Source organism: Capricornis sumatraensis, chromosome 11 (assembly GCF_032405125.1).
Source record: "Capricornis sumatraensis isolate serow.1 chromosome 11, serow.2, whole genome shotgun sequence".
NCBI classification, from domain to species: Eukaryota; Metazoa; Chordata; class Mammalia; order Artiodactyla; family Bovidae; genus Capricornis; species Capricornis sumatraensis.
In genome coordinates, this window is record NC_091079.1 from 22789203 (window position 1) to 22814546 (window position 25344).

Sequence of the window (25344 nt, forward strand, 5' to 3'; positions counted from 1 at the left end):
CTCAGTGTTCATTTTAAAACACTATCAATATTCTTTGCTTAAAGACAGATTTAAAGATTGTTTCTGTTTAACAAGTAACATACACTGGTTGACATGAGTTTGAGCAAACTCATGGAGATAGTAAAGGACAGGGAAGCCTGGGCGTGCTGCAGTCCATGGGGTTCACAAAGAGTTAGCCACAACTTAGCAACTGAACAGCAACTTTAACACACTAAGTATATTAAGGAGTATGATTTATAAACATCAATTAAAAAGGCCCATGTCATACCTGATTTAGGGATTGAGCGTATGTTAAAAGGTAGTTTGTCTGTCATCAATAACTGGCCAGAGCTGTTTGTGACCTTCCACTTGGAATTTTTGCATTTGGCATTTTCAAAGTTTAAATCATCATAGTGTCAAATGCCAATCCCATGAACTGTGATTTCAGGTTGTCATTTGTAAGTACGTTTCCGCCCTTTATGAGTTGGGCTTGTCTTCATTCCCAGAGAATGAATGGCTGACTACGCCCTAGCTGTCATTCTGTGTCACCTTTTTACCTTGGGTTTGAGGCCCAGGTGTCCCAACGTTCATTTTCGTGCCCCTCTTAATGTGCGGGCTTCGTGGTTCTTCTCTCGTACCTGTGGTCCGTCACGAACGCACAGCAGATGGTGGAGTGGGATAGATAGCGTGCGTGGCAAGACCACAGCGATGCTGAGCGCTGGGCCGGGGTGAGGTGTAGCAGCTGTGGGGCTGAGCCGCGAGCCTGCAGAGCCCATCTCCAGCACCCCTGTGCTCCCGCCGCCTGCACACCCGCGCTTTATGGAAGCATCATTGGGATCCCGCACAACTCACCCACTTAACTGTGTAATTCAGTGTTTTGGGTTTAGTCGCAGAGTGGTTCAGCCGTCACCACCATCTGATTTTGGAGCTTTTCATTCTCCCAGCAGAAGCCCCGTGCCCGTCAGCAGTGCCTCCTGTCTCCCTCCTCCCTGCCACCCTACCCCGCCTCAGCCTACTTTCTGTCTCTGTAGATTTGCCTGGTTTAGAACGTGACTGGCTCTCTCCACTCAGCATCATGTTGTCCAGGTTCACCCACAAGCAGGCATCAGTATGTTGTTTGTTTTTATGTGGGACAGTATTTCATTGTGTGGATGTGTGGCATTTCGTTTACTGTTCATTAGTTGATGGGTTGGTTCCGCCTTTTGGCTGGTGGGAATAATGCTGTTACGAACATTCATGTACCAGTTTTTGTGTGGGCTTGCATTTTCATTTCTCTTGGGTATCCCTCAGAGTGGAATTACCAGATCATATGGTGACTATTTAACCATTTAGGGAGTTGCCTGACTATTTTCCTGCTCGGCTGTACCACTGTACGTTCCCACCAGCAGGGTACGAAGGTTCCAGTTTCCTGCACATCCTTGCCGACGCTGGTTACCCTGTGTCTCTTTGATTCTCACCATTTCAAAATTTTTTCCTTTTACTACAGGGAACATTTTAAAACTTACCAACTAAAAGCTCAGAAACAGAGGCTCTTCCTGCCTTCAGTAACGTGCAGCCCTGAGATCCTCCCCAGAGGCTGGGTTGCGTGTCAGCCAACCACAGGGAAACGTTCCCCTGTTTCTACCGGTCACCAGATCTGTCCTTTCCACTTCAGTAGTCCTGGACTGACTCAGGCGTATCACCCTTGTCCCTCAGGCCAGCTTCCTCTTCCCTTTCTGGGATAGTTGCAACAGCTTTTCAGAGTCTCTCTTGCTTTCAGTTTCTCCCTTTCCAACTCTTTCTCCAGGCGATGCTGAAGTGTTCATTCCAAAGCACAGGCACAAGTCTGTCCCTTCCTCAGGGCGTGAGTCCCCTTTGGGAAAGGGAATATCACATCACTCTTTGGGAAACTCGGTTCAAATGGACAGTAAATCTACTGTCACAGTCTTCAGCAAGATTTGGAAGCTCCATAATCTGTGTGGCAGGAGTGAAGATGAGATCATATCACCAGAAAAACATTATATGATATGTTCTGTTTTTTGAGTCACTTTAGATTGAAGGTTTCCCTTGTGGCTCAGCTGGTTAACAATCCACCTGCAATGCAGGAGACCTGATTTTGATCCCTGGTTTGGGAAGATCCCCTGGAGAAGGGAAAGACTACCCACTCCAGTTTTCTGGCCTGGAGAATTCCATGGACTCTACAGTCCATGGGGTCACAGAGTCGGACATGATTGAGCAACTTTCACATTAGATTGAATAAGTTTCCTGGCTTTCTTAAGACTTACAAGAAAGCTCTTCTTCCTGTCCACCCATGTGGACAGAAGAGCCCGGTGGGCTACAGTCTATGGGATCATAAAGCATTGGACACGACTGAGCACACACATATATGGTCTCTAGCGAAGAGGAACTAAAGAGCCTCTTGATGAAAGGGAAAGAGGAGAGTGAAAAAGTTGGCTTAAAACTCAACATTCAGAAAACGAAGATCATGGCATCACTTCATGGCAAGTAGATGGGGAAACAATGGAAGCAGTGAGAGACTTTATTATTGGGAGCTCCAAAATCACTGCAGATGATGACTGCAGCCATGAAATTAAAAGATGCTTGTTCCTTGGAAGAAAAGCTATGACCAACCTAGATAGCACATTAAAAAACGGAGACATTACTTTGCCAACAAAGGTCCGTCTAGTCAAAGCTGTGGTTTTTCCAGTAGTCATGTATGGATGTGAGAGTTGGACTATAAAGAAAGCTGAGCGCCAAAGAATCATTGCTTTTGAACTGTGGTGTTGGAGAAGACTCTTGAGAGTCCCTTGGACCGCAAGGAGATCAGTTCTGAATACTCATTGGAAGGACTGATGCTGAAGCTGAAACTCCAGTGCTTTGGCCACCTGATGGTGAAGAACCGACTCATTGGAAGAGACCCTGATGTGGGAAAGGTTGAAGGCAGGAGGAGAAGGGGATGACAGAGGATGAGATGGTTGGATAGCATCACCAACTCAATGGACATGAGTTTGAGTAAGCTCTGGGAGTTGGTGATGGACAGGGAAGCCTTGTGTGCTGCAGTCCATGGGGTCACAAAGAGTCAGACATGATTGAGCGACTAAACTAACTAACTAACTGCCTGTTACCAACCAGTCTTTCCTGAAATATTAGTAGCCAGTTTCAGCATGGAGAAAGAGAAGTGTCAGTCTCTCAGTCGTGTCCCGCTCCTGACAGCTCCTGCCAGGTTTCTCTGTCCACGTGGCTATCACTACCAGCCTGGCTGTGTCTTTACTCACACACTGCACTCCTAGGATCCATGGAGCGGTGATGTGTGGACCCTGGAGGCCTAGAACAGTTCAGCCAGACTTGGGGAGAAAGCACCACTTAGCTTTCTGGGCATGGGGCCACATTTTTAGACAGACTCAGACCTTGGCATAGGAGTTTCTCCTATTCACTTTTTGCTGAGTCAGTATCGAATCATTAGCTGGGATTGTGTTGCTGGCAGGGTTGTGTGCGTTTCCTCTTGCTGTCCCACTGACTGCAACCAAGCTAATAACAATAATAACAGTCCCCCCCCCCCCTCCCGTTTATGCAGCATTCTGCTTGTACTTTTACAAAGCTCCTTCATTTTTCTTTTTTTGTTGTTGTTGTGTGTTTTTCTGTTGGAGCCTCTTAATAATTCCATGACGTAGGCATTCTTGTCTTCACTGAGGAAAGTGAGGTTCAGAGAAATTGAATGACTTACTTAAGATATTACACCCATTAAGTGACCAAACTGGGATGCTGGTAAGAAACCTTCAGACTCCGGACTGCTCCCCCTGTACCGAGTGTGTTCACTCAAGCTGCTTTCAGGTGGCTTCTTGCCGAAGACTTCTTCCCTTTTGCTTTTTTGAAGTTTAGCTTGATTAGGATGTTTCTGGGCATAGATTTTAAAAAATTTATATGGCTTGGCGTTTGTTGAGCTTCCTGAATCTGTACATTTATGTGTTTTCTTTTTTTTTTTTCTGGCCAAATTTGGGGAATTTTCAGCCATTATTTTTTCAAAAACTGTGTATGTTTTGTTTTGTTTCATCTCAAACTCCTATGACACGACTTTTAGAGATTTTCTTGTCTCATAGGACTGTTTTTAATCCCTTTTTTTCTCTCAGTTGTTTCCATTGGATATACTATTAATCTATCTTCAAATATGCTTGTTTAATTCCTTTGTGGTTCAAAAAAAAAGTTTGTGTGATTTTTGTTCTTTTAAAGTCGCTAGAGATTTTTTTCCCTGCATGGCCTGGAAATGGTTTCCTTTGGTAAATGTTGCATATAACCTGAGGAGTGTGGATGTCCTGCCATTTTGATGGTGGAATGTTCACCAAGTATCCGGTACTTAGTTGGTCGGTGGTGCTCTTTATTCTGTATCCTTTCTTATTTTACAGCAAATCGTCCCCTCAGTTACTCAGGTAATTCACCACCTGGTGAAATTTTCAGTTCAGTTTTTTCCTCAGGTTTCTCTTTGCTTTCTCTTTACATCTTCTCTTTCTTTGCTGAGATTTTATCTTTTCGTTTGTTTCAAGTAAGTGTTTGCCCTTACTTTGCAGAACATGTTTAAAGTCTTTTTGTGATAAGCCTATCATCTTGAAGTTGTAGTCTGTTGATTTTTGGTTTCCATTGCAAATTAGCTTTTTCCTGGGTTCTTCCTCTGCTGAGTGGTTATAGCCTTAGGTTGCAGACCTTTTGCTTGTAATGCTGTGAGATGTTGTGGCCCTGCTTGCACGCTGAAGGGAACATGGGTATTTTTGTTTTGGTGGGTGGTCTGCACCACGGCTCTGGAGTGCCTTCTCTGGACCAGGCTGCACTTCTGGTTTCTGAGTCTGCAGTCCTCCTTGGGCCATCCTGTGGGTGCCTTCCTGGAGCTCAGTTCCTGGAGCCCATGGCTTGCCGCTCAGGATCCGTCCCCCCATGCTCACTCCACGGAGACCCCAGGTCAAGTACCACTTCAGCAAGCCACTGTCTTCCCCTCTGTCCTTTCTACAGTCTTCCCAGCACTGTCCAGGGGCTTCCCTTCCCTGTCTCTCCACAGCAAAGCCAGGGGTTGAGTTCCCTGCTATGTGTCTGTGTGAGGGACTGTTGGTCAGAGGACAGAGACGGGGAGTCAAAGTGATGGGGACTGGCCCTGTGCTTGTGGGACTGGCTGCCTAGGTCCCTTGGTGTCCTGGTCTTGAATGACTGCCATCATGATGCTGTTTCATAGAGGTACTGCCCGGGGGCCGGGGGATGGGAGAAAGAGAAGAGAAAAAAGAACAAGCCCAGAGGACCTCCTCTCCCACCCTTTCATGATGTTCAGAGGACCTTGGATTTCAGATCTCCTTCCCAAATCCACCTTCTATAATTTACTTTTCAGACCATCAGAGAGCTGCTGCCTGCATTGTATATAGGATTTATAGCTGGATTCAGTAAGGGTGACAGGGGATGGGTTATTTGTGCTTACTCCATCTTTTCCAGAATAAGAACTCCTCATGTTTTTAAAAAGCATAAACCAATTCATGTCAGTCATCTGCTCAAGACTCTAAAGATAAGCTTCCCATCATCCTTAGACTAAAATCTGAACTTTTTGCATGACCTTTACTCTGTCGTTAATTTTGGACCTCTCTGCTCTTGGCTCGTTCTGTCCGTTGATTCCACCCTGCTCTAAGATTTGGCCTTAACTGCCTTCTCTGGAAAGCACTGCTCCAAGACCTTCGTACGGTCGCCTTCTTATTGTGTGGGTCTGAAATGAAATGCCACTCTCCTTTGCCATCACATCTGAAGTCAGTTGTTATCTCTATTTATGATTTCAGGTTGTTGTGCAGTTGCTAAGTCGTGTCCGACTCTTTCGTGACCCCACGGGCTGTAGCCCGCCAAGCTCCTCTGTCCATGGGATTTCCCAGGCAAGAGTACTCTTCGTAGCTCAGTCGGTAGAGTCTGCCGGCTGTGCAGGAGACCCAGGTTCGATCCCTGGGTTGGGAAGATCTCCTGGAGAAGGAAATGGCAACCCACTCCAGTATTCTTGCCTGGAGAATCCCATGGACAGAGGAGCCTGGTGGGCTACAGTCTGTGGGGTCACAAGAGTTGGACAGGACTGAGTGACTGAGCACACACGCAGCATAGTACTGGAGTGGGTTATCACTCCCTTCTCCGGGGGCCTTCCTGACCCAGGGGTCGAGCGCACACTTCCTGCATTGGCATGCAAGTTCTTCACCACTGAGCCACCTGGGAAGCCCAAGATTTCAGGAGATGCACTTAATTAAAAAAAAAAAATTTGTTATCATGCCTCAAGTCCTAGCCCACGTCTCACATTAGCCGTCTCTGTTGCAGCCAGATTTATGAAGGGTGACTTGACGGCACCTCAGCTTCGCTCTGCTGGGTAGCTCTTGATTTCTGGAATGTTCTGCGGGTCTTCTCTAAGGCTGAAGCATGGGTGCTCACCCTGCACAGGGCCTGCAGCGAGTGTGGGGCTTTGATTCTTTGCAGGGAAGCTTGAGCTGGGCGGTGGGGGCTGCCCAACAAGTAACCCCCTATCCTCCGCCTGAGGGCACACTCGTGGTGCAGCCTATGGCTGACCTGCTCCCCTCAGTGTCCCCTCCTCAGACACCCACTCCCACCCCAGCCCTCTTCTCCGTCTCAGCTTCCTGGGGGGTGGGGGCCCAGGCTAAGGCAACATTCTAAGTGACTTTAAAAAGATCTCTTAAAAAACATGTTAAGTGTAAGCAACATGTACAGAAAGGCTAAAGCAGAGACATCACTTGCCAGCAAAGGTCCGTCTGTTCAAAGTTCTGGTTTTCCCAGTAGTCAGATATGAATGTGAGAGTTGGACTATAAAGAAGGCTGAGTGCCGAAGAATTGATGTTTTTGAACTTTGGTGCTGGTAAAGAAGACTCTTGAGAGTCCCTTGGACTGCAAGGAGATCCAACCAAGTCAGTCTTAAAGGAAATTAGTCCTGAATACTCATTGGAAGGACTGATGCTGAAGCTGAAGCTCCAGTACTTTGGCCACCTGATGCGAAGAGCCGACTCACTGGAAAAGACCCTGATCTGGGAAAGATTGAGGGCAAGAGGAGAAGGGGCGGACAGAGGATGAGATGATTGGATGGCATCACTGACTCAGTGGGCCTGAGTTTGAGCACACTCCTGGAGATGGTGAAGGACAGGGAAGCCTGGTGAGCTGCAGTCCATAGGATCACAGAGTTGCACATGACTTAGCTACTGAATGACAGCAAAGGGGATAATCACCAACCACACAGGCTTGTCAGAGCTTTGCATTTTGCTGTATTTGCCTCTGTTTTTCTAATTTAAAGAAAGAAAAATGAAACTGTTAAAGCTGTGCGTGCTCCTCTGTGGCCCTATTCTCTTTCCCCCTCACGGAGAGAGACTACTGCCCTCCAGTTGACTTATCAGCAATACAGAGTAATTTTAAGTATTTTAAACTTGATATAAATGTATACTGTAATTACCTTCTGCCATGCATTGTTCGCTCAGCCTTGTTAACATGAGACTTAGCCTGCAGTGAGGTCTGGAGTTCTTAATTCATCTTCACTTAAATATATATATATATATGGTTCCAGTGTGTGGCTGTTACAGATTTACTTACTATTACTCTACCTTCGTGGATCTGCTTCTGGGTTGCTTTTTCCTTCTCTGATGTGTCTATCACTCCTCCACTGCTGTGGGCCTTTATTATTACAGCTTTATAGCAGTTCTTGATACCTGGTTGGTCAAATCCCTTCCAAAATCCTTTCTCGTTGTTGTCTCACATGTTCTTGGCCTTATATATGAATTTTAGAAGTCGTGTATCAAGTTTGACCCAAACCAGAACTCTGTTGAGATTTTTTTATTGAGTTGCATTAAATTTGTATAAACCAGGAAAGAAGTGCGTGCGTGCTGAGTTGCTTCAGTCGCGTCTGAGTCTTTGTGACCCTGTGAACTGTAGCCCGCCAGTCTGTGCCATCCATGGGATTTTGCAGGCAAGGCTACTGGAGTGGAAAAGAAATGAGTCATTTAAAAATACCAAGTTTTCTTATTCTTGAACATAAAACATCTCTGTATTTATTCATCACCTTTAATGTTATTCCATAAAACTTTAGAATTTTTTCCATAAATGTCCTGTATACATTTTGTTAGATTTATCCCTAGGTGCATTGCTATTGTGGATATATTAAAAAAAATTATATTCTATTATTGTTTTTAGTTGATATATAGGAATGTTATTATTGATTTTGTGTGTGGATATATGTCTTAAATCTGTATTCAGCAACCTTTTTGAACCCATTTTTCCTTATTTTACGAAATATGACTAAATATTTTTTTCACTTTTAACTCCCCTTATCTTTCCTGGGTCCCTCCCCTCACAAGAATTTGTGGTCTGTGAAAGCGGAGACCCTGTTTCTCTTGTTGATCTCCATGTCACAAGTGCTTAGAATAGCACCTGACGCATGACAGGGACTCAGTAGATATTTATATGAATTGAAAAGTAAAGCTGACCTTCTCGTGGACCAAGGAAATGGTGCGTCCTCAGTCTGTAGCTGTGGCCTCACCCGCGTTGTTCTTTGTGTGGACTGTGCTGTTCTTCCTGCCTGGCAGCCTCATCTGGCCCTCTGACTGCACTCCAGGTTCCTCTCAGTTGCTGGGCCTTTGCTGCCCACCCCCGTCTCCCCCTGCCCTGACCAGGCAGATGGATCTAAAGCTTTGCTCTGATCTCAGTTCTTCCAGGTAGCTTTCCTGGGCTTCCCTGTACTCCCGAAAGATGGATTCAGAAAAATGAACAGCAAACCAACAAACAAAAGAAAAATAAAACCAAAAAGCACACAAGAACTAAAAGTGAATTATGCACTCAAGCCCCAGGTTAAAGCCTAAGAGAATCCCCAAAGTGACATAGAAAGACACACAGAGTAAGTGACGTGGTGGTGGCACGCGGCACGGAGGCAGTTCGGGGAAGGGAATTAATTTATGAATGAAAGATAGAGAGCGAGGGTCCACCAGCATCTCATGCTGCCAGCAGTTAGGAGGCACAGAAGCCCTGGATCAGGCTGCCCCCGCAGGCAGGCAGTGAGTCAGAAAAAAATAGAGGCCAAAATAAGGGTTATATTCTGACATCCATCATTTCTGTGCAGTTACATCTAACAACTATATTCTACAAGTGAAAACAACACAGATTTGAGTCTTGTCTTTTCTGCTTAAAAAAAAAAAATCACTTGAGTTTTCCACCTCTGATAAATGTTTTATGAATTCCCCTTTCTGATGAAAGATTTTGCTGTGATTAAAGATTTCATGAAGTTATGACAAGGGCGGAATAGATCTTCATTCTCGAAAGCTCAGTTTTCCTGTGGGCTGAGTGAAGAGCCCTCTCGTAGGCAGCTGCCAGAGCTCATGAACGTTTCCCCAAGTGCTGCACCTCTGGGAGGACACCCCCACCCACAGGACCCACAACCAACTGCAGCCACGTTGGGCGACACCTCCTGGTGCACGGCTGGATGATCCGGCCGCTGCTGCCCTTCCTCCCATGAGAGCAGGTGCACGCAGTCGGTGTGTGTTTTGAAAATGTGGTGTTTCACACGTGCCAGATGGCCTTTGGGTGATGCCAGTCTCTGTGTCTACGCATGGGTGTGTATGTATGTGTGAACCCCTGGGCAAGTCACGGCGCCCTCGCCACCTCAGTTCCCTTCTCTGGGAAGGACGGAGGTCACGGCCTGGACTGGACCATGTGTCTCCATCCACTGTGAGCACTGCAGGATTTCCAGCTCTAGGTGTGGACGGTCTCGGCTATCCACCAGCATCTTTTACCATCCCCTGAGCCTCCCTCTCCATCCGCCAGCATCTCTCGCCATCTCCTGAGCCGCCCTCCCCTCTCCCCTCAGTGGGTCTCAGGCGGACGACCTCCCCGGGCTCTTGTACGAGATAACCACGTGTGGGCAGCCTGGCACGTGTGGGTGTGCGTCCTCTCTCCCCTTTCGCTTAACCACCAGCGAAACCTTACATTGCCACACTTGGAGAAGCACCTCTGAGAGTTCCGACGCCCTTTGGAAGGTCACGTGTTGAAGAAAGGCTCAGCTGAAAATGACCCAGAGCACAGATCCGTTTCCGAGTCTTCTCGTTTTTTCCTTCTGTGAAAATCCAGCTGCCCTTTTCCTCCAGGAGGGAGAACGGCCCAGCCTCTGTTGCTGGCTACCCTGTCTGCTCCTGTCTCGGGCCCGGGTGTCCTGGTTTCCATGAGTGGATGCTTCTTGATCAGCTGTCACTCGCCAGCTGTGACACTTGGCACTTGAGATGCTGTGTTAGTTTTAGGCAAGCGTTCGACCATAATGGGGAGCTGACAAATGGAAGCCAGCACAGACCGCAGCGTGCGTACCTGGACTTTTCTTTCATGCATGTAGCTAGTGAGCATGTGCCATCATTTCCCAGACCCCCCAGGCCCCACCTGACCCCCCATACCATGGTGATTGTCCCCATCGCCCCCGAAAGCCCTGAGCTTTCTGGGTCCTGCTTCTCCCTGAGTGGGAAGGAAGCGAGTCGGGAGACGGAAGGGAGATATCATCTCCTTCCAGGGCTCTTCATCTTATTTGGGATGGGAAGTCTCTAGAAGCCGATTGCTTGGTAAACCTTCATCCAGTGGCCACCCGCCTCGGGGCCTGCGGGGGTGGGCATCTGGTTTCTGCAGCTTTACCATCTGTGGTAGTGAAAGCAGGAAGACGAGGTTTCAGGTGGGTGGTGAGTGACCTCATGGTGTCACCCACAGTTCTGGAGGGACTGAGGGGTGGTCCCCGTGAGGACTCTCAGTGAACGCGCATGCAGCGTGGACATGGTTCTTTGTGGACATGGCTCTCTGTGTACCCCTGCTCAGCACCCAACCTGGCACCCACAGAAATCCCAGACCATGATGGCGTGGTCGTTTATTGAACACCACCATATGCCGAGTGCTTTCCTGCTGGGTCAGGCATCCTGGTGGTCATGTGTGAGGCTCGGAGAACTCAAGGTCCCTTCCCAAGGTCACCCAGCATGTAAAGGGCGCAGGTGGGTTATAAGCATGTGCCCCAGGATCAAGGAGGCCTCCTGTGCAAACCCACAGTGTAGAATTCACTGTCGGTTCAGAATGAGTCTTCTCTTTGTGTCCAGGGGGGCACGACGTTTTGATAAACTGCACCTCTGACGTGCCCCAGGACCGTCAGATCTTCGGGGAGGGGAGGCAGAGTCACTCTCCTCTTTGTCAGAAGATGCTGACCTGGGCTCTGTCTCTTGCTACAGCACCCGGCAATGCCACCTGCTCCTGGACGTCTTCAATGCCACAGAGCACGAGCTGAGCGTCCGCGCCCGGAGCGACGAGGAGCTCATCCTGCACGCGGGCGAGTGCCAGCGGTAAGTTTCCCTCGGGCCCCTGGCCCTCCTGTTGCCACCCATGGGGGAGCCGAGTCAGGCTGGCCCCTGAGACCCTGGGGCTGGGCAATCTGGTCCCCGTCTCAGAGACACTTCAGCCCTTATTCAGGTTCAGTGAAAGGACGGGAGTGGTCGTAAGGTCAAGGGAGAGCCGGCCGATGTCCATCACGCAGCATGTCTAAGGACACCCAGACCTCTGGGCAAGACCTTTCTTTCACTGTCAAATCCTTAGGAAAGCTGTATCGGGGGCACTGTCTGTCGATCTCAGGGATGGATATCAGCATCAGTGGGAAGCTCCTCGGAGGAGTTAATGCCGCAGCAGCCAGGCCAGGCTCAGGCCTTTGGGAGAGAGGCACCGCCACCCGAGCTCAGCCCACGGAGGCCAGTTTCTTACAAAAGTAAACGTGCACATACTCCACCCAGCTATCCCAACACTAGTTGTTCAAGAAAAGTTAAAAAAAAAAAAAAACAATGTTTACAAAAGACCTGTAAAGATTGTCCCAAGTCAAAAGCTAGAAAGAGCTTGAGTGTCCATATCATGGGAGCAGGACTACTCAACGGTGGCATTTCCCTAGTGGATTATTACTCAGCAGGTAAAACTAGTGAACTCCTAACCCAGCACCGTGGGCAGGGTCAGGAAGCTCATGCCGAGCGCAGGTGCCTGACACAGTGTGGTTCAGGCATCTGAGACCCCGGGACCAGCAAGACTCTGCTGAGACAGTGGTAAAAGCAGAGCATTGCTTCCGGAGAGGACGGGGTGGGCTTTGACCAGGAAGGGGCGCAGGGCCTAGTCCGGGTGATGGTCGTGCTGTGTGACTCGATATTTGGGTGTGGGTTACACAGGTGTTTTGCCATTGCTACCATCAAGCCAGTGTGCACTTAAGATTTGTGCGTCCCACCGTTAAGTTGGTTTTGTTTCCAAAGGGAAACTGTCGGCACGTGTGGAACTCTGCCTCTCGGAGGACTTGGGTGGTGTCTCGCGATAGCTGGGCTAGCCTCGGGAATGCCTAAAGAGTTAGATTCCTGGCAGGGGGCTGGGCAGGCGGACGGAGTGAGCTGATCAAACAGAGTGAAGTGTTAGTTATGGGATATGTCATACAATGGGGAGAGAATGTTCTCTGAGGAATTCTTTCAACTCATAAGCAAACACTGGGAAGAAGTGAGCAAACGAAAGAGCTGTGGAGCCTGACTCCCCTCACCCCAGCTCCCTTCCTCTTCCTCCTCTGGGGGTCTCCATGCCTCCAGGGCGTGGCAACATCAACGTGCCCCTTCACTACTACGTCATGTCTATTTACGGCCCCAGGAAGCACTGTTTTCAGAGGCGTCTGTTTGATGACGTAAGTGGTTGTGCATCGTGTGTCTCTTTCTTTTCTGTGTGTCCTTTAGTCGCTCTCAGTCAGCGTCATGCTTTGGAGCTGAGTGTGGTCAGGTCTCGCCCTCCGATGGCGCCTCGCGCCCGGTTCCCGCGTGCCCGTTCACCCATCTCGTGCTGATCCACACGAGGTCGCTCCCAGGGTGCGGCCGTCTGATGCCCCCATTGATGACCCAGGAATGCCCAGTCCTGTTCGGGGCTGGCAGTCGGGAGGGCTTTACCGCCTAACCCTTGAGAGGAAGGACCCGCCCCGCCTGACAGTTACTATTCTTGCGGGTTCTTGGCCGTGTGGCTGCGTGCGGGGACCAGGTGCTGCTGCGTGGAGGCCATGGTGCTGAATGCTCTGGCTCTGGGGCGTAAGCACAGCTCTTTCCTGAGGCTCTGCCCCATCCTTGGGGTCAAGGCCACCAGCAGCTGCCTGGGCCCCGTGCTGGTCTCCAAGTGGCGCAGGAGACCATCTGCATTGTTTAGACGCAAGCTGAGATCCCAGAGGGCACCATTCAGGTCGTCTCATGACACCAATAATAAAACCTGCTTTTAAAAAATGTACAGATCGCCGAGCCTGTTCTAGGGTTGACTCACTCCTGGCGGCGCCGGAAGTCTCAGCAATGTTAACGAGCCCATTCACAAACCAGCACAGTTTGTTCTTGTGCTTCCGGCTTCTTCCTTGTTAAGCTTTGTGCTTAAGTCCTCATTTCTCAATGCTCCTAACGCACACATTCTTTATTCATTCATAAAATATTCATTCAATAAATATCAGTGCTTCCAGAACATGCTCCGTGGAGCCTGCGTCAGGATGAGTAACTCAGGACCCTCCCTGGCCAGGGGATGATGACAGCGTGGCAAGGGTCTCGGGCAGCCAGGCTGTTTAGGGGTGGGGTACAGCCAAGCTCATGATGCCCCGCCTGTCTGGGGAGCCAGTTTGCTGCTGCTCCCCTGGACCTACCAGCCCGCGGGCGTCCTGTGTTTGCGGGACGCAGGAGCCCCCGTGGCCTCCCTCTAGAACTCTCCAGCCTTGCCTGGCTCTGACACGTGCTCCGTCTCCGGGAGGGGTCCCGGGCGGTTGGTCTGACGGAGCTGCTCTGGGGGAGGAGGCTGTGGTGGGTGGACCTTGCCTGGCGGCCATGGGACACCCCGAGACTGGGCTGCGGTCCTTGTCCCTCCAGGCTCTGTCCCCTCGGAGCCCCATACGCCCCCCATCCCCTGGAGTCCTGAGCTCAACCCCCGCCAGACTCTTCCCGTGCCGTGTGGAGCCGGCTCCAGCACAGCTCAGCCTCCCCGGGCGCTGACGTGGGCTGCCCTTGGACAGGCTCGGCCACCCTGGGGTGGGCAGGGCGGGCCTCCCGCCCCCCAGTGGTGAGCGGTCCTCAGACTCTGGTGTGATCATCGAGCGTGGCACAGCCTCCCCTTCAGCAAGAAGCTGTCCCTGAAAGCCGCGTAGCTGTGAGGCTGCCCTTGGTGGAGCCCTGGCATCCTGGGGCACCTGGGGCATTGCACGGGAGAGGGGCCAGCTCCAGTTGGGCTGCTGGGGTGCCTGCGTCTCTCCCCCACCCCTTCCTGGTAGGAAGGTGTGCCCAGGACAAGAGTAACGCGTCCTCTAGTGCGGAGTGCAGTGTCTGAGCCCCGGCTGCTTGGAGCAGTTTCGGTGCTCTGTCCTCTTAGTACCCTCTCACGAGAACGTCTGTCCACGGGTTACAGACAGGCAGCCTGGGTCAGATCGGAGGCACTTGGTGGGGACTCAGGTCTGCTTGACCCCGTGGCCGAGTGCCAGGATGGCTGCAGGTGTAGGGGAGCGGGTTTTGTCCCTGTGTCCTCCTTCTCTCTGTGCAGCCTTAGGCAAGCCGTGAGCAGCACTAATCCGCTGTCACCCGTCCAGGCAGGGAGGGGGGTCGGGGAGGGGCCAGCTGGGCTCTGACTTCCAGGGTGCTGAGGGATTCAAGCGTTTTCCTGAGTGTCTGGTGAGGGGCATGAGGGACTGCATCATAGGCTGAATATTCAAGCTTCTAAACTGGAAATAACACTTTTAATCCCCGTATTTCTTAGAGAGATCTCTTTTCATCTTGTAATTTAAAAGACAGCATTTCAGCAAATGGACGGAGCAAGTACCTTTCGCCTCCTCATCTCTTCCTGTGAAAGGTCCTTTGGAAATCAGTGACTCATGTGTGGCTCTGTGGCCTGGTTGACACATTAATTCTGTAATTAAGGACCATTTGTTCACCTCACTTCCGCCTAACACGGTTTGTGATGCTGGGTCTGCACCGATTGCCTTTCCTGGGGCTCCATGGCATTGGTCGTGACATTGAGAGTGTCCTCAGGACTTGAAGCTAGGTAGGTGCCTGTAGTGATCACTTCTCCCTGAGGGGTGTTGGAAAGAGGATCCCATTTTCACAGGCACTCTCGCCTTTAATCCTCAGGGTACAGGCTCTGTGCTTGTTTCTGCCTCCTCTGAGTGTGGTCACGGCCATGCTGTTGGTGGAAGCTGCCCAGTTGCCCCCACACCTCTTCTCGGGAGTCACCTACTCTGCTTTAGGCTGCATCCCCAGGCCTGGGTGTCCCTCTGCCTCCAGTTTCAGAAGATGGCCAGAAACCATGGAACGCTTTCTGACTGAAACATCGCAAACTTCTTAAAATACAGCGTCCCCAGCAGCAGATTTACTGGAAGAATTAAGATATGATAATTATTGTATTTTTGCTTAATTATCAAACCATTAAAATTAAATTTCATGACAACCCTGTTTACTTCTCAGGCCTCCCTGTCTCGTCCTGCCCTCCCTTGCGGGGAACCTCTGCCCCCTCAGCGGCCCGGCATTGGCTGGTCTGGCTGGGAACCCCACCGCTGGGTCTCTGGGAATAGATGAGCCCCTCACGTGTCTGGACAGCACACCGCGTGGGACCTAGAGCGGCTTTCCTGCCAAAGGGGCGGAAGAAGCCCAGAGGGGTCCCCTGGGCCACTTCAGTGATGGAGCTGCAGGGAAGGGGTGTGTCCTTATTCTTTCTTTTACTGGGAAACTTTCCTGTGGACACTTCAAACATATGCAGAAGGTACCCATAAGAGGACTTCTCATCCAGCCTCTACCACTAGTGATTCATGGGCAATCTTTCCCATCTCTCCCTCACCAGCTTCCCCATGTTCTTGTGTTATTTTGAAGCAGATTCAAGGCGACCTCTTATTTCATCTGTAAACATTTTAATCATCAACACTGGAGTGCTTTTTAAAATCCTAACTGCAATGACTTGGACTGTCAAGAAAGCTGAGCGCCGAAGAATTGATGCTTTTGAACTGTGGTGTTGGAGAAGACTCTTGAGAGTCCCTTGGACTGCAAGGAGATCCAACCAGTCCATTCTGAAGGAGATCAACCCTGGGATTTCTTTGGAAGGACTGATGCTAAAGCTGAAAGTCCAGTACTTTGGCCACCTCATGCGAAGAGTTGACTCATTGGAAAAGACTCAGATGCTGGGAAGGATTTGGGGCAGGAGGAGAAGAGGACGACTGAGGATGAGATGGCTGGATGGCATCACTGACTCGATGGCCATGAGTTTGGGTGAACTCTGGGAGTTGGTGATGGACAGGGAGGCCTGGCGTGCTGCGGTTCATGGGGTCACAAAGAGTAGGACACGACTGAGCGACTGAACTGAACTAAACTGATCTGCAATGCCATATCATGTTTTAAAATGAACATCGTCAACATTGGAGCCTCTTTTAAAAACCTAAGTACAGTGCCATACCATATTTAAAAACAAACAGTTCCTGATGTGAAGGCATACATTTCCAGTGACCTTGGTGTCGTTTGTGTTCTAAACCCTGCAGTCAGAATTCAGGAGGTTGATTAGCACCCAGTCCGTTCTGAGTCCGTAGGTTCCCTGTGCACCTGTCTCTTTCACTGTCCATGGGTCACATCAGGGCCCCCAGGTGGGGACGTGGCCGGTTCCGTGCCTCTGATGGTGACCTTGCTCCCGTGACTGACTTCTTTTTCTTTATTCCTCATTAAATCGGTAGTAAGCTCTAGAGGCTTCATCATACTCCCAAGATATATATATATATATTTTTTTTTTTTGCAAAGAATCTCCATCCAGAAGGCATTGGTGTCTGGCTTATCTGCTTTCTGTGATGGAACCATTATTATTAGACCTCTTCCTCTTACCTAACCTTGCACCCCACACGCTTGCCTTTTCATCCCCAGCGGATCGGTCAACATTAAGGAAACTCCCTGACTGTTTTTCATAAGCTCAGGATGAAGCACATAAGAAGCATTTTCTGTCTGGGGTTTGGAAAATGACCAGATCAAGGAGTACAGCCGTTTTCTGTGTCTGGGTCTCTGTGCTCTAAGTCACCCCGCTCGTCAGATAATTAAGGCTCAACAGCTGCTCAGGCAGAGACATCAGGGGAACACTGGTGCCGTTTGGGGCTCTCAGGCCCGGTGGGATGGGGAAGCCTTGCCGCTGCCTCTGGGAGCTGGCGCGGCCCTGGAGCTGAGTGGCTCGGGGTCTGGCAGGACCAGGCTGCAGCCCCCAGGGGCAAGGCAGCGTCCTGGATGTCCACGGGAGTGGAGGGAGTCCGGATCAGCCGGAGCAGCGTCTGTGTGTGTTTGCTCTACGTTATGCTGCCCCCTCCAGAACCAACGGAAGCTGGTCACTCTGTGTTTTTCCAGGGCAAGGGTTATTTTTCCCATCTGATTAACAGCTCACTGGAGCTTACGATGGGAGAGGTGGGTGTCTCCTGTGCCTAAGTGCAGAGGGAGGTAGCAGTGGACTTGTCTGGGCTGAACTTAGTGGGCCTTGGATGCCAGGGTGGAAGGAAATGAGTCTTAGTACATTTTTAACGATGGGCACATTTGAAGATGTCTGTGTCATTTGGGTTTTCCAGTTTTAACCTGCAGGACAAATGACAGCTTTACTGCTGGCTTGAAATCCTCCTGTGTGAGCCACGGTCAAAGCCATGTCCGTCCTTGGAGGGGAAGGGATGGTCACGAGAGAGTTCAAGGCAGGAGAGGGTCAGATTGACCTTTTAGGAAGTAACTGGAAGGGGTGATGGCTGGTGAGAGTCTGGGTGCGGGCAGGTGTCCAAGCTGGGGTTTGCACCAGGTCGTGGGAGGCCTGCTGCCGTGAGCAGCCCCCACGCTCCGCCCTCCGCCGGCTCCGTGGGTGCTTCTGCCTGTGAGTCGAGAGCGTCCGTCCTCTCCAGGCACTGGAGATGCAGGTGTTACAGGACAATGGCTCAGGGGACCCAGAGGGTGTTGGGAGGGAAAGGCGAGTCAGTGACTGGTCAATCAAATAGGTCAAGGGCAAGGCTGGATGCTGGACCAGTGCAGAGGGGGCACCAGAGGAGGGTCAGAGCAGCACACGGGCACCCGAGAGGTGGGGGGTAGTCGGGTCACTGGGCAGAGGCCGCGAGTCTCTCAGTTGAGTGTAAAGAGAAGGGCGCATGCGCACGCCGTCTGTTCCCCACCCCCCAGACCGGCTGCTCACCGGGGGCTGCCGTGTGTGTTTCATGCTTGCTGCCGTGTGTGTTTCATGCTTGCTGCTGTGTGTTCTGCGGGTGTGGACCAAGGTAGAAGGATATGTGTCCATCACTGCGAAGTCCCCTGGGCTCCCCTGTTCATCCCTCCCTCCCCGCTGACCCTTGGTAATCACTGGTCCTCTTCCTGCCTCCTTAGTTTTGTCTCTTCCAGAAGGTCACAGAATGGGGAGCATACAGGATGTCGCCTTTTCGAGCTGACTTTTGTTGTTTAGTGACAACGCGTGAAGGTTCTTCCTCCACGTCTTTTCATGACTTGATAGCTCATGTCTTTATAGCACTGAGTGTCCATGAGCAGGGTTTGGTGTGGACATAAGTTTTCAGCTCCTTTGTGTGGATACCAAGAAGCGTGACTGATGAGCATATACGGTTAAGAGTGTTTATTTTTGCCAGAATTGTCGTGCATTTTTAAAAGCCAGAAACAAAGCACCCCTTTCTGCCTCTGTCATCACCCAGTTCCCAACTGATGTTCCATAGCAGAAGGGAAGAAAGAGAAAGCGCTGGAGTGAAGCGGCACAGGGCCTGGCGGGGGCTCGGGCCGCCCTGCTGTGTTTGGGAGGGCCCCCTGGGCCCAGCCTGTGCATCCGCTCCTCATCCTGGGAGCTTTGGGCTTCCCTGCTCCTCCTGCTGCTTCTCTGCGTGTCCTCTGCATCTCCTGCGGTGACAGCTGTGTTCCCTGGCACGTCTGTCCCTGCCCTGGGAGCCGCCTCTGGGCGGGGGTCACGTTCTCATTGCCGCTCTGCTGGCTCCCCGCCTAGGAGCTGAACTGGATCACCTTCTGTATCATTCAGTTTAGGCTGTTTCTGTGCAGTAACAAAGGACCTCGAATCTTAGCTGTTTAGTAAACAGAAAGGTTTGTTTCTTGTTCAGGTTCTGTGAGCACCACAGTTTAGCTCTGCTCCATTTTGCTTTCATCCATGAGCCGTGTGCTGGTTTGGAGGAGAGAAATAGGGAAAGGGACAGGCCACATGACAGCTGGGGAGCTCTCTGCTTGGACGTGGCCCGTGTCACTTCTGCACATTGCGTTGGTCAAACGAGTCACAGGACAGCCTGGAGTCAAGGAGGGGTTGATGGGCAGTGCTGCGGGAAGGGCGCTGAGATGTGGACGGAGCTGCGGTCCAAGTACGTCCTTTGTGTCTAAGGGGAATGACCACACTTCTTTGTCTTCATCTTTGATTTTTGCTGTCTTTAAAGGATGGTTGCTTTTGTCCCATATGAACATATAACGTGACAGTTGACTCTGCGTTCTTTTGTTCTCCACATCGTTTCAGAAGGTGTTACCAGCATCCCCATCATGTCCTCAGCGCCACACTGGTGCCATGCGGGAAAGGGCACACAGACATACCCACGCCGCCTGGCATGATGCACATGTGTGCTCGGCATGGAAATGAACCCCTGGTCGTCTCAGTCGGGGTTAACTGGGCAGCTGTGGTCAGACTCAGGCCACTGGCTGAGAGCCCAGCCTCTGCACTCAGGCTTCGGTAACACGGGGACCAGGAAGGGATTGGGTGTGTGACACCTGGCGGGCGCTGGGCATCACACTGCCAGCCTTACACACTTGCTTATAGAGCTGCAGCAGCCTGCAGTGAGGGCACTCCGAGTCCATCTGATAAAGAGGGGGCTGAAACCATGGCTGCCATGTCCCCCGTCGGAGAGATTCAGGCAGGTGGCCCAGAGTCCTTGCGTGTCCTGCCCCACGTGCGGGAGTCCAGTGAGGACTGGATGTGGGGCGCCTGGTGTCTGGGCTGCTGCTCTGAGGTCACCTGGCATGACCTCGCCCTGTGTTCAGCTCCCCTCTAGGACAAGATGATCAAGCCAGGGGCCTTAGCCCTCTGCCCTGGAACCCTCGTCTCTTAACGCAGAGCCTGGCCTGGAGGGAGCACTCCTGTGTATTGGCCAGAGTCAGCCTCCTATTAGCATCCTTTTTAAAGTTCGTTCGTTTGTTTGTTTTTTTCCTCCTAGAATTGATATGTTCCAGGGACCTTTTTCTCTTCAAAAACGTCCATCCAGGAGAACTCGGGCTGTCGTGCTGGGAGGCCTTGTGTTGGAGCCTGCTCGGCCCCCAGGACGCTGGGCAGCCTTGTTTCCTTCTTGGCTGTGTGATGGTGGTTAGGTTAGAGGAAATTCTTTCATTTCCAATTAATCATTTTTCGTGAACCTGTTCTGCATTCGGCACACAGCAGGCTCCCTGCTTAGCACGTAGCTGCCTCACTCCCCCCTGGGACTCTTCTGTCTTTTCTGTAAGTAATTGCATTGTTTGTGTTTGCACCGTGTGTTTTGGAGATGCTTCTAGAAGAGGGAGCAGAGATTCTGGTTGCTGAATGCTAATGGACACCTTGTCGGGGGCAGAGGGGGCAGCTCCCGGAGATCAGGAGGCCAAGCTACTTTGCTCTGGGAACCTTTGTTCTTGATAAGTAGTTCTGACAATAGAAAAATCCGTGGAGGCACTGTCTCTGCTAAACAGGACCTGAGGCCTGCCTTGTTAACCCATGTTCCGCAGCTCTGGACCTGAGAGGCGTGTGCCTGTCCCCGTCTGTTCAGAGGAGGGGGCGCAGAGGACCTGGTGTCTCTCCAGGTGTTTTGCTCAAGAAAAGCAATTTTCCAGGGTATCACATGGGGGAGAATCTGCAAACTCAGGGAGCAGAACAGGCTAGCATTGGCAGCTGCAGAAGGCGTGTTTCAGACCACGCAGGAGTGTTCTTAACTGCCCTTTCTACAGGCCCTGTGCCGGGTGCTGAGGGTCTGCAGACGAATAAGCCATATGCTGTCTGCTAGAGTCACAGGGGGTGCAGGAGGGAGCCCTCCAGGGAACAAAGACAGACAGACTGACAGTCCTGTCTGCCTGGGCAGCTCAGTGCAGATGCAGCCTGCAGGGAGGGGGTGCGGAGTGGAGGCTGTGAGCGCCCTGCCCTGCCCCTCTGGGATCAGCATAACCTGAATCGTCCTTCTGTGCTCTGTCCTGGGCAGGAAGTCCGCCGCTGTTTGGATAGTGTCATGGACGGCTTTCCTCTGCCTCCTTCTCTGAATCATCTTCTCAAGTGCGCCTATTAATAGCACTAGGGGCAGAGTTCCTTGGTAGGTGTTTAAGTATTTTAGGGAAATTAAAAATCTAGCCTCTGTCAAACATTGTTTTTCCCCAGAATTTGCTGAGTGCCTGAAGTTACACAGTCTTGCCTTGTTTGTTTTTTCCCCCTTATTTAATCTCTTAGTGTTTTCTTAAATATTCTTAGTATTCTTTTGGAGATGCAGTTCTTCTGAGTATTTGTAATGATTGTTGTGAAAAATACCTCTTAACAAACTTTGAAACCTGGAAGTTGGAAGGGGGCACTCTGAGATCCTCGGAGCCCTGACCCCTCTGCGTAGGCGGGTGCCGAGAGGACTCCGAGGGCACCGTGGCCTCTCTGTGGTCTCACCGCCACCTGCAGGGAGAGCCAGGCAGGCTCCCGCCTCTAGGTCCCAGGGCCCCGGCTTCCTCATGGGCGTGGAGCCGGGGTGTCTGACAGAGAGAGAGTGCCGCAGAGTCAAGTGTGGGCTGGCGCTCTGCCCTCTCCCCGGGGAATGGATTTCTCCCTTCTGTCCTCCTGGGGAGTGTGTCCACCCTCCCAGGCTGGTCCAGACGTCCTCTCTGCCAGAGGCTACCTGACCCTTGAGACGCCGCCTCCTCCTCTGTGTCCCACGGCTCTCAGCACCAGGCTGCTGTTAGAGTCCACTGCTCTGGGACCAGGTCTGTGGGCGTCTCTCCCCAGCAGGTGGTGACTCTGGGGGCCACGCTCTCCTCGTCGTCCCTCTTCCCCCAGGGCCCAGTGCAGGACCAGGTGGTTAACAGGGGTGGGGAGCAGAGATGTCCCTGTTCCAGTCCCTGGGACCTGAACAGGTGTTCGCGTATATGGCGGAAGGAACTCTGCAGATGTGGTCGCGCTAAAGACCCTGAGATGGGGAGATGACCTTGGTGTCTTCGGGCCACCGTGATGAAGTACAGCAGGCCAGAGGGCTCGGAAACGATAGAAGTTTCTCAGTCCTGGAGGCTGCAGTCTGAGCTCAGCTATTGGTCCGGGCACGGGGTTCGCACCCAGGCCTCTGTGCCTCCGAGGCCTGCCCGTGCTCTGCACCTGGAGCTTCCAGGTGCTCCTGTCGGTCCTCACGTTGCTGGAGGGGGTGCTTTACCAAGGGGGCTTTGGGGCACTGGTCAGAGTCAGCTTTTGTCCCATGTCCTCTTTGTCCCTGGGAGGGCAGGACTCCCTGTGGTCCATGGGGAACGTTCCTCTAGGAGCGTCTGGAGGAACGGGTCCCGGTCCTGTGGGTGCCCCTCCCTCCGTGTCCGGATCCCCTGCCCTGAAATGCCAGCGTTTCTGTGAGCATAAAGGCACCATGTGCTGCAGCCTCGATGCAGGGCCGTTTGAGATCCTGTAGCAAAGAGCGCTGAAAGCTTCTGAGCCAGGGAGCGAGTGCCTCCTGGGAAGCTGTCCGGATGAAAATAAATCTCAACTGCAGAGTGAGGGCGAGCACAGGGTGTTTACGTCTGTGTTATTTTTAGAAACCGGAATGTCCGAAAGTCGGGCGTGATTAGTGAATTACGGTACGTTTGTATAATTGACGGTCATGCAGCCATCACAGATTGTGTTTCTGTAGAATTTGTAATGCTGAGCTCCGTTGTCACAATGAGGGTTGTGATGCCAGCAGACTCAGGCTTCCTAGATGAGCGTCAAGGCAGCGCCCTGCCTGAAGCGGGAGGCCCCGGGGCCTGACTCTGCGAGGCTGGGACGTCTCTGAGCTGTTGCTGAGACCCGGGCTAGGGAGGGGGCTGGGCCAGGTTCTTGCCAAGGCCCTTGGGCCATCCACAGCTCACAGCCGTCCGGTCACTGTCCCTGAACCCCTGGCTCTGTGTCTGCCTGCTCACCACGGGGTGGACACTCAGCGATGCCTCTAGAGGCTGGGAGGATCTGGAGTCCACGACCCAGGATCAGGATCGAGCACCCCCCCAGGCCCTGTCCTGCCATCCGGACAGTGTCCACTGCTTCACGGGTGGAGGCGGTGGGGGCGTAAGCTGGGGTCTGTAACGTGACACGCGGTGCATACAGGTCAACTGACAGAAGGGAGACGGGCTCGTGAGGTCGCGTGACTGGAGGGAAACGCCGCAGTGTTCACAGGAAGAGAATCACGGGGAAATCTTCTGCGTTTTTTGGTTTTACGTGCGTGTACTATTATTATTTGAAATATGTACAGAATTTTTTTCTTTTTTAAGAAAGAAAAGCCCTCTACGTTTCCCGACCAGGTGCGTTTCAGTTTTCTGAAGCCGTGGCGTTCACCTGTCCGTGTTTCTTGTTCTGTGTGTCCATTTGGATGTGCTCGTTGCCCACAAGGAGTGCACTCTCATCTCTGGGGCCATGGCGGCTTCATCTTTCTCTGGGCTGGATTTGGACTTGACACTTTGAACCCTCACCTCACCTCCCGTTGCCGACCTGGGCACCTCCCAGAGTTCGCTGTCCCATCAGGCCCCCTGTCCCGGGGAGTCGTTGCTAGAGATGCAGACGGCCTGTTCCCAACCACAAAAGAAAATCAAGTGAGAGGCATCTCTGGGGTCAGTGCTCCCTTGAGGGAAGGTGGCAGTGCTGAGACGATCACTGGGTGCAGCTGTCGATCTCGCTTTTTCCCTCCGCTTATTCCCTCTTCGCCGAGTCCTTTTCAGTTACTTTTGCTCAGCCACCGAAACCGCCTCCAGCATCCCAGTAAGAGAGTTGTCATCTCCTGAGGCGACGAGGATGGGTCAGCCGATGGGCGGCTCCCAGCAGCCCCTTTGGGGCATGTAGGTGGCTTTCTTCAGCAGTCTCCGGGCAGCCCTCCAGCTGGTGGCTGGCACCCTGCCTCACCTTTTGCTGCCGCACTGGCCTTTGGGTTGTCCTCTGTTTCCAGCTCTCTTCCCAGACAGAGTGCTCATCTTTAGGTTCCATCCTTCTGTTGACCTCACAGGATGCTCCTCCACGCAGTCTGCCCTCCCATTTCAGGAACATCATGTAGGTATGTCATTGGTTTCCCGCTTGAAATACTTGAAGCAAGCCTCTCCGCCTGTGCAGCGATGTCTAAACACCTTCGTGTGCTCTCAGACTCTCCACCTTCCTTCCCTCCTGCTAGTAGGGGTGGGTTGAGGCCAGATTTTGGGGGACGGGGTGGAAGGGTGCCCTGCCTTTGTCTCTCACATCGTCTGCCTTGGTTCATTCCTTGCTGGGTTGGAAGAGGAGGACCTGCCAGGTGGGAAGGGCCATGGTTGCAAATGCTCGGAGGGCAGAGTGTGGAGTGGAAACGCAAACATCAATGTCATGGGTTATTTCCACTGCCGCTGCCCTTGGGTGACTGTGGAGTGGGACCCTGGAGCCTTTGACCACAGGTGACAGTGCCGGCGCTGCGGTAGCCCCGCAGGCCTGCGTCTGACTCAGTGCCTGCGTGGCTTGGAAACCAGACGAGGCGAAAATACCCTGAAAAGACGCGGGAAGAGAGGTGGGCTTCCTGAACCCCTGTGGGTCTTTGGGGATTTGAAAACAGAATTCAACCTTGTGGAAGATCGATTCAGCTAGAAAAATCTTTCAGGGATTTTTGTCGGCTTCATGTTGGAAATGCCACAACCATTAAAATATGAAAAGGAGAAAGTCCTTAACAATGTGGAATTGGCAATTAGGCACAACAAAGAAATTCCAGAAAGAGAATGATAAAGCGAGAGCCAGGCTCCCACCTCATACCACCTGAGCAGAGCAAAGCTGCCCCGCCTTGATCCAGTGGTTCCTCCACGGAAATCCTATGAGAACAGCAAAAAGGGGCCGGTCATTTCTCACAGTTCGCTTTCACGGGAAGGCCCTTAAACGCTTGATCACTTGAGACATGGAGTATCTACATATCTACAGTACTTTTTGGAGCCAAAGGAGAAATAAAACAGTCGAGCAAAGTATGTCTCCCAGACTGACCTCTCTCTCCTCCCTCCCCGCAGCCTCTTTTTAAAAGCTTTGTATTTTATATTGGAGTATAGCCCGTTGACAGTGATGTGATAGTTTCAGGTGAACAACAAAGAGACTCAGCCATCCATATCCATGCAGCCATTCTCCCCGGAACTCCCCTCCCACCCAGGCTGCCAAACAGCATTGAGC

At 51.7% G+C, this 25344-nt stretch overlaps 1 protein-coding gene across 5 annotated transcripts in view; it reads left to right on the forward strand.

The window, feature by feature from the left end:
• TRAPPC9 (trafficking protein particle complex subunit 9) overlaps positions 1-25344 on the forward strand; it is a 385435-nt gene that overhangs the window by 224847 nt on the left and 135244 nt on the right. For 4 of the 5 annotated variants that reach the window (XM_068983500.1, XM_068983498.1, XM_068983503.1 and 1 more), the window contains one exon: positions 11196-11306. The exons of the other annotated variant lie outside the window; for it this stretch is intronic. In XM_068983500.1, coding sequence (XP_068839601.1) covers positions 11196-11306 — 111 coding nt within the window. The remainder of the gene's footprint in view (positions 1-11195; positions 11307-25344) is intronic. 5 annotated transcript variants of the gene reach the window in all.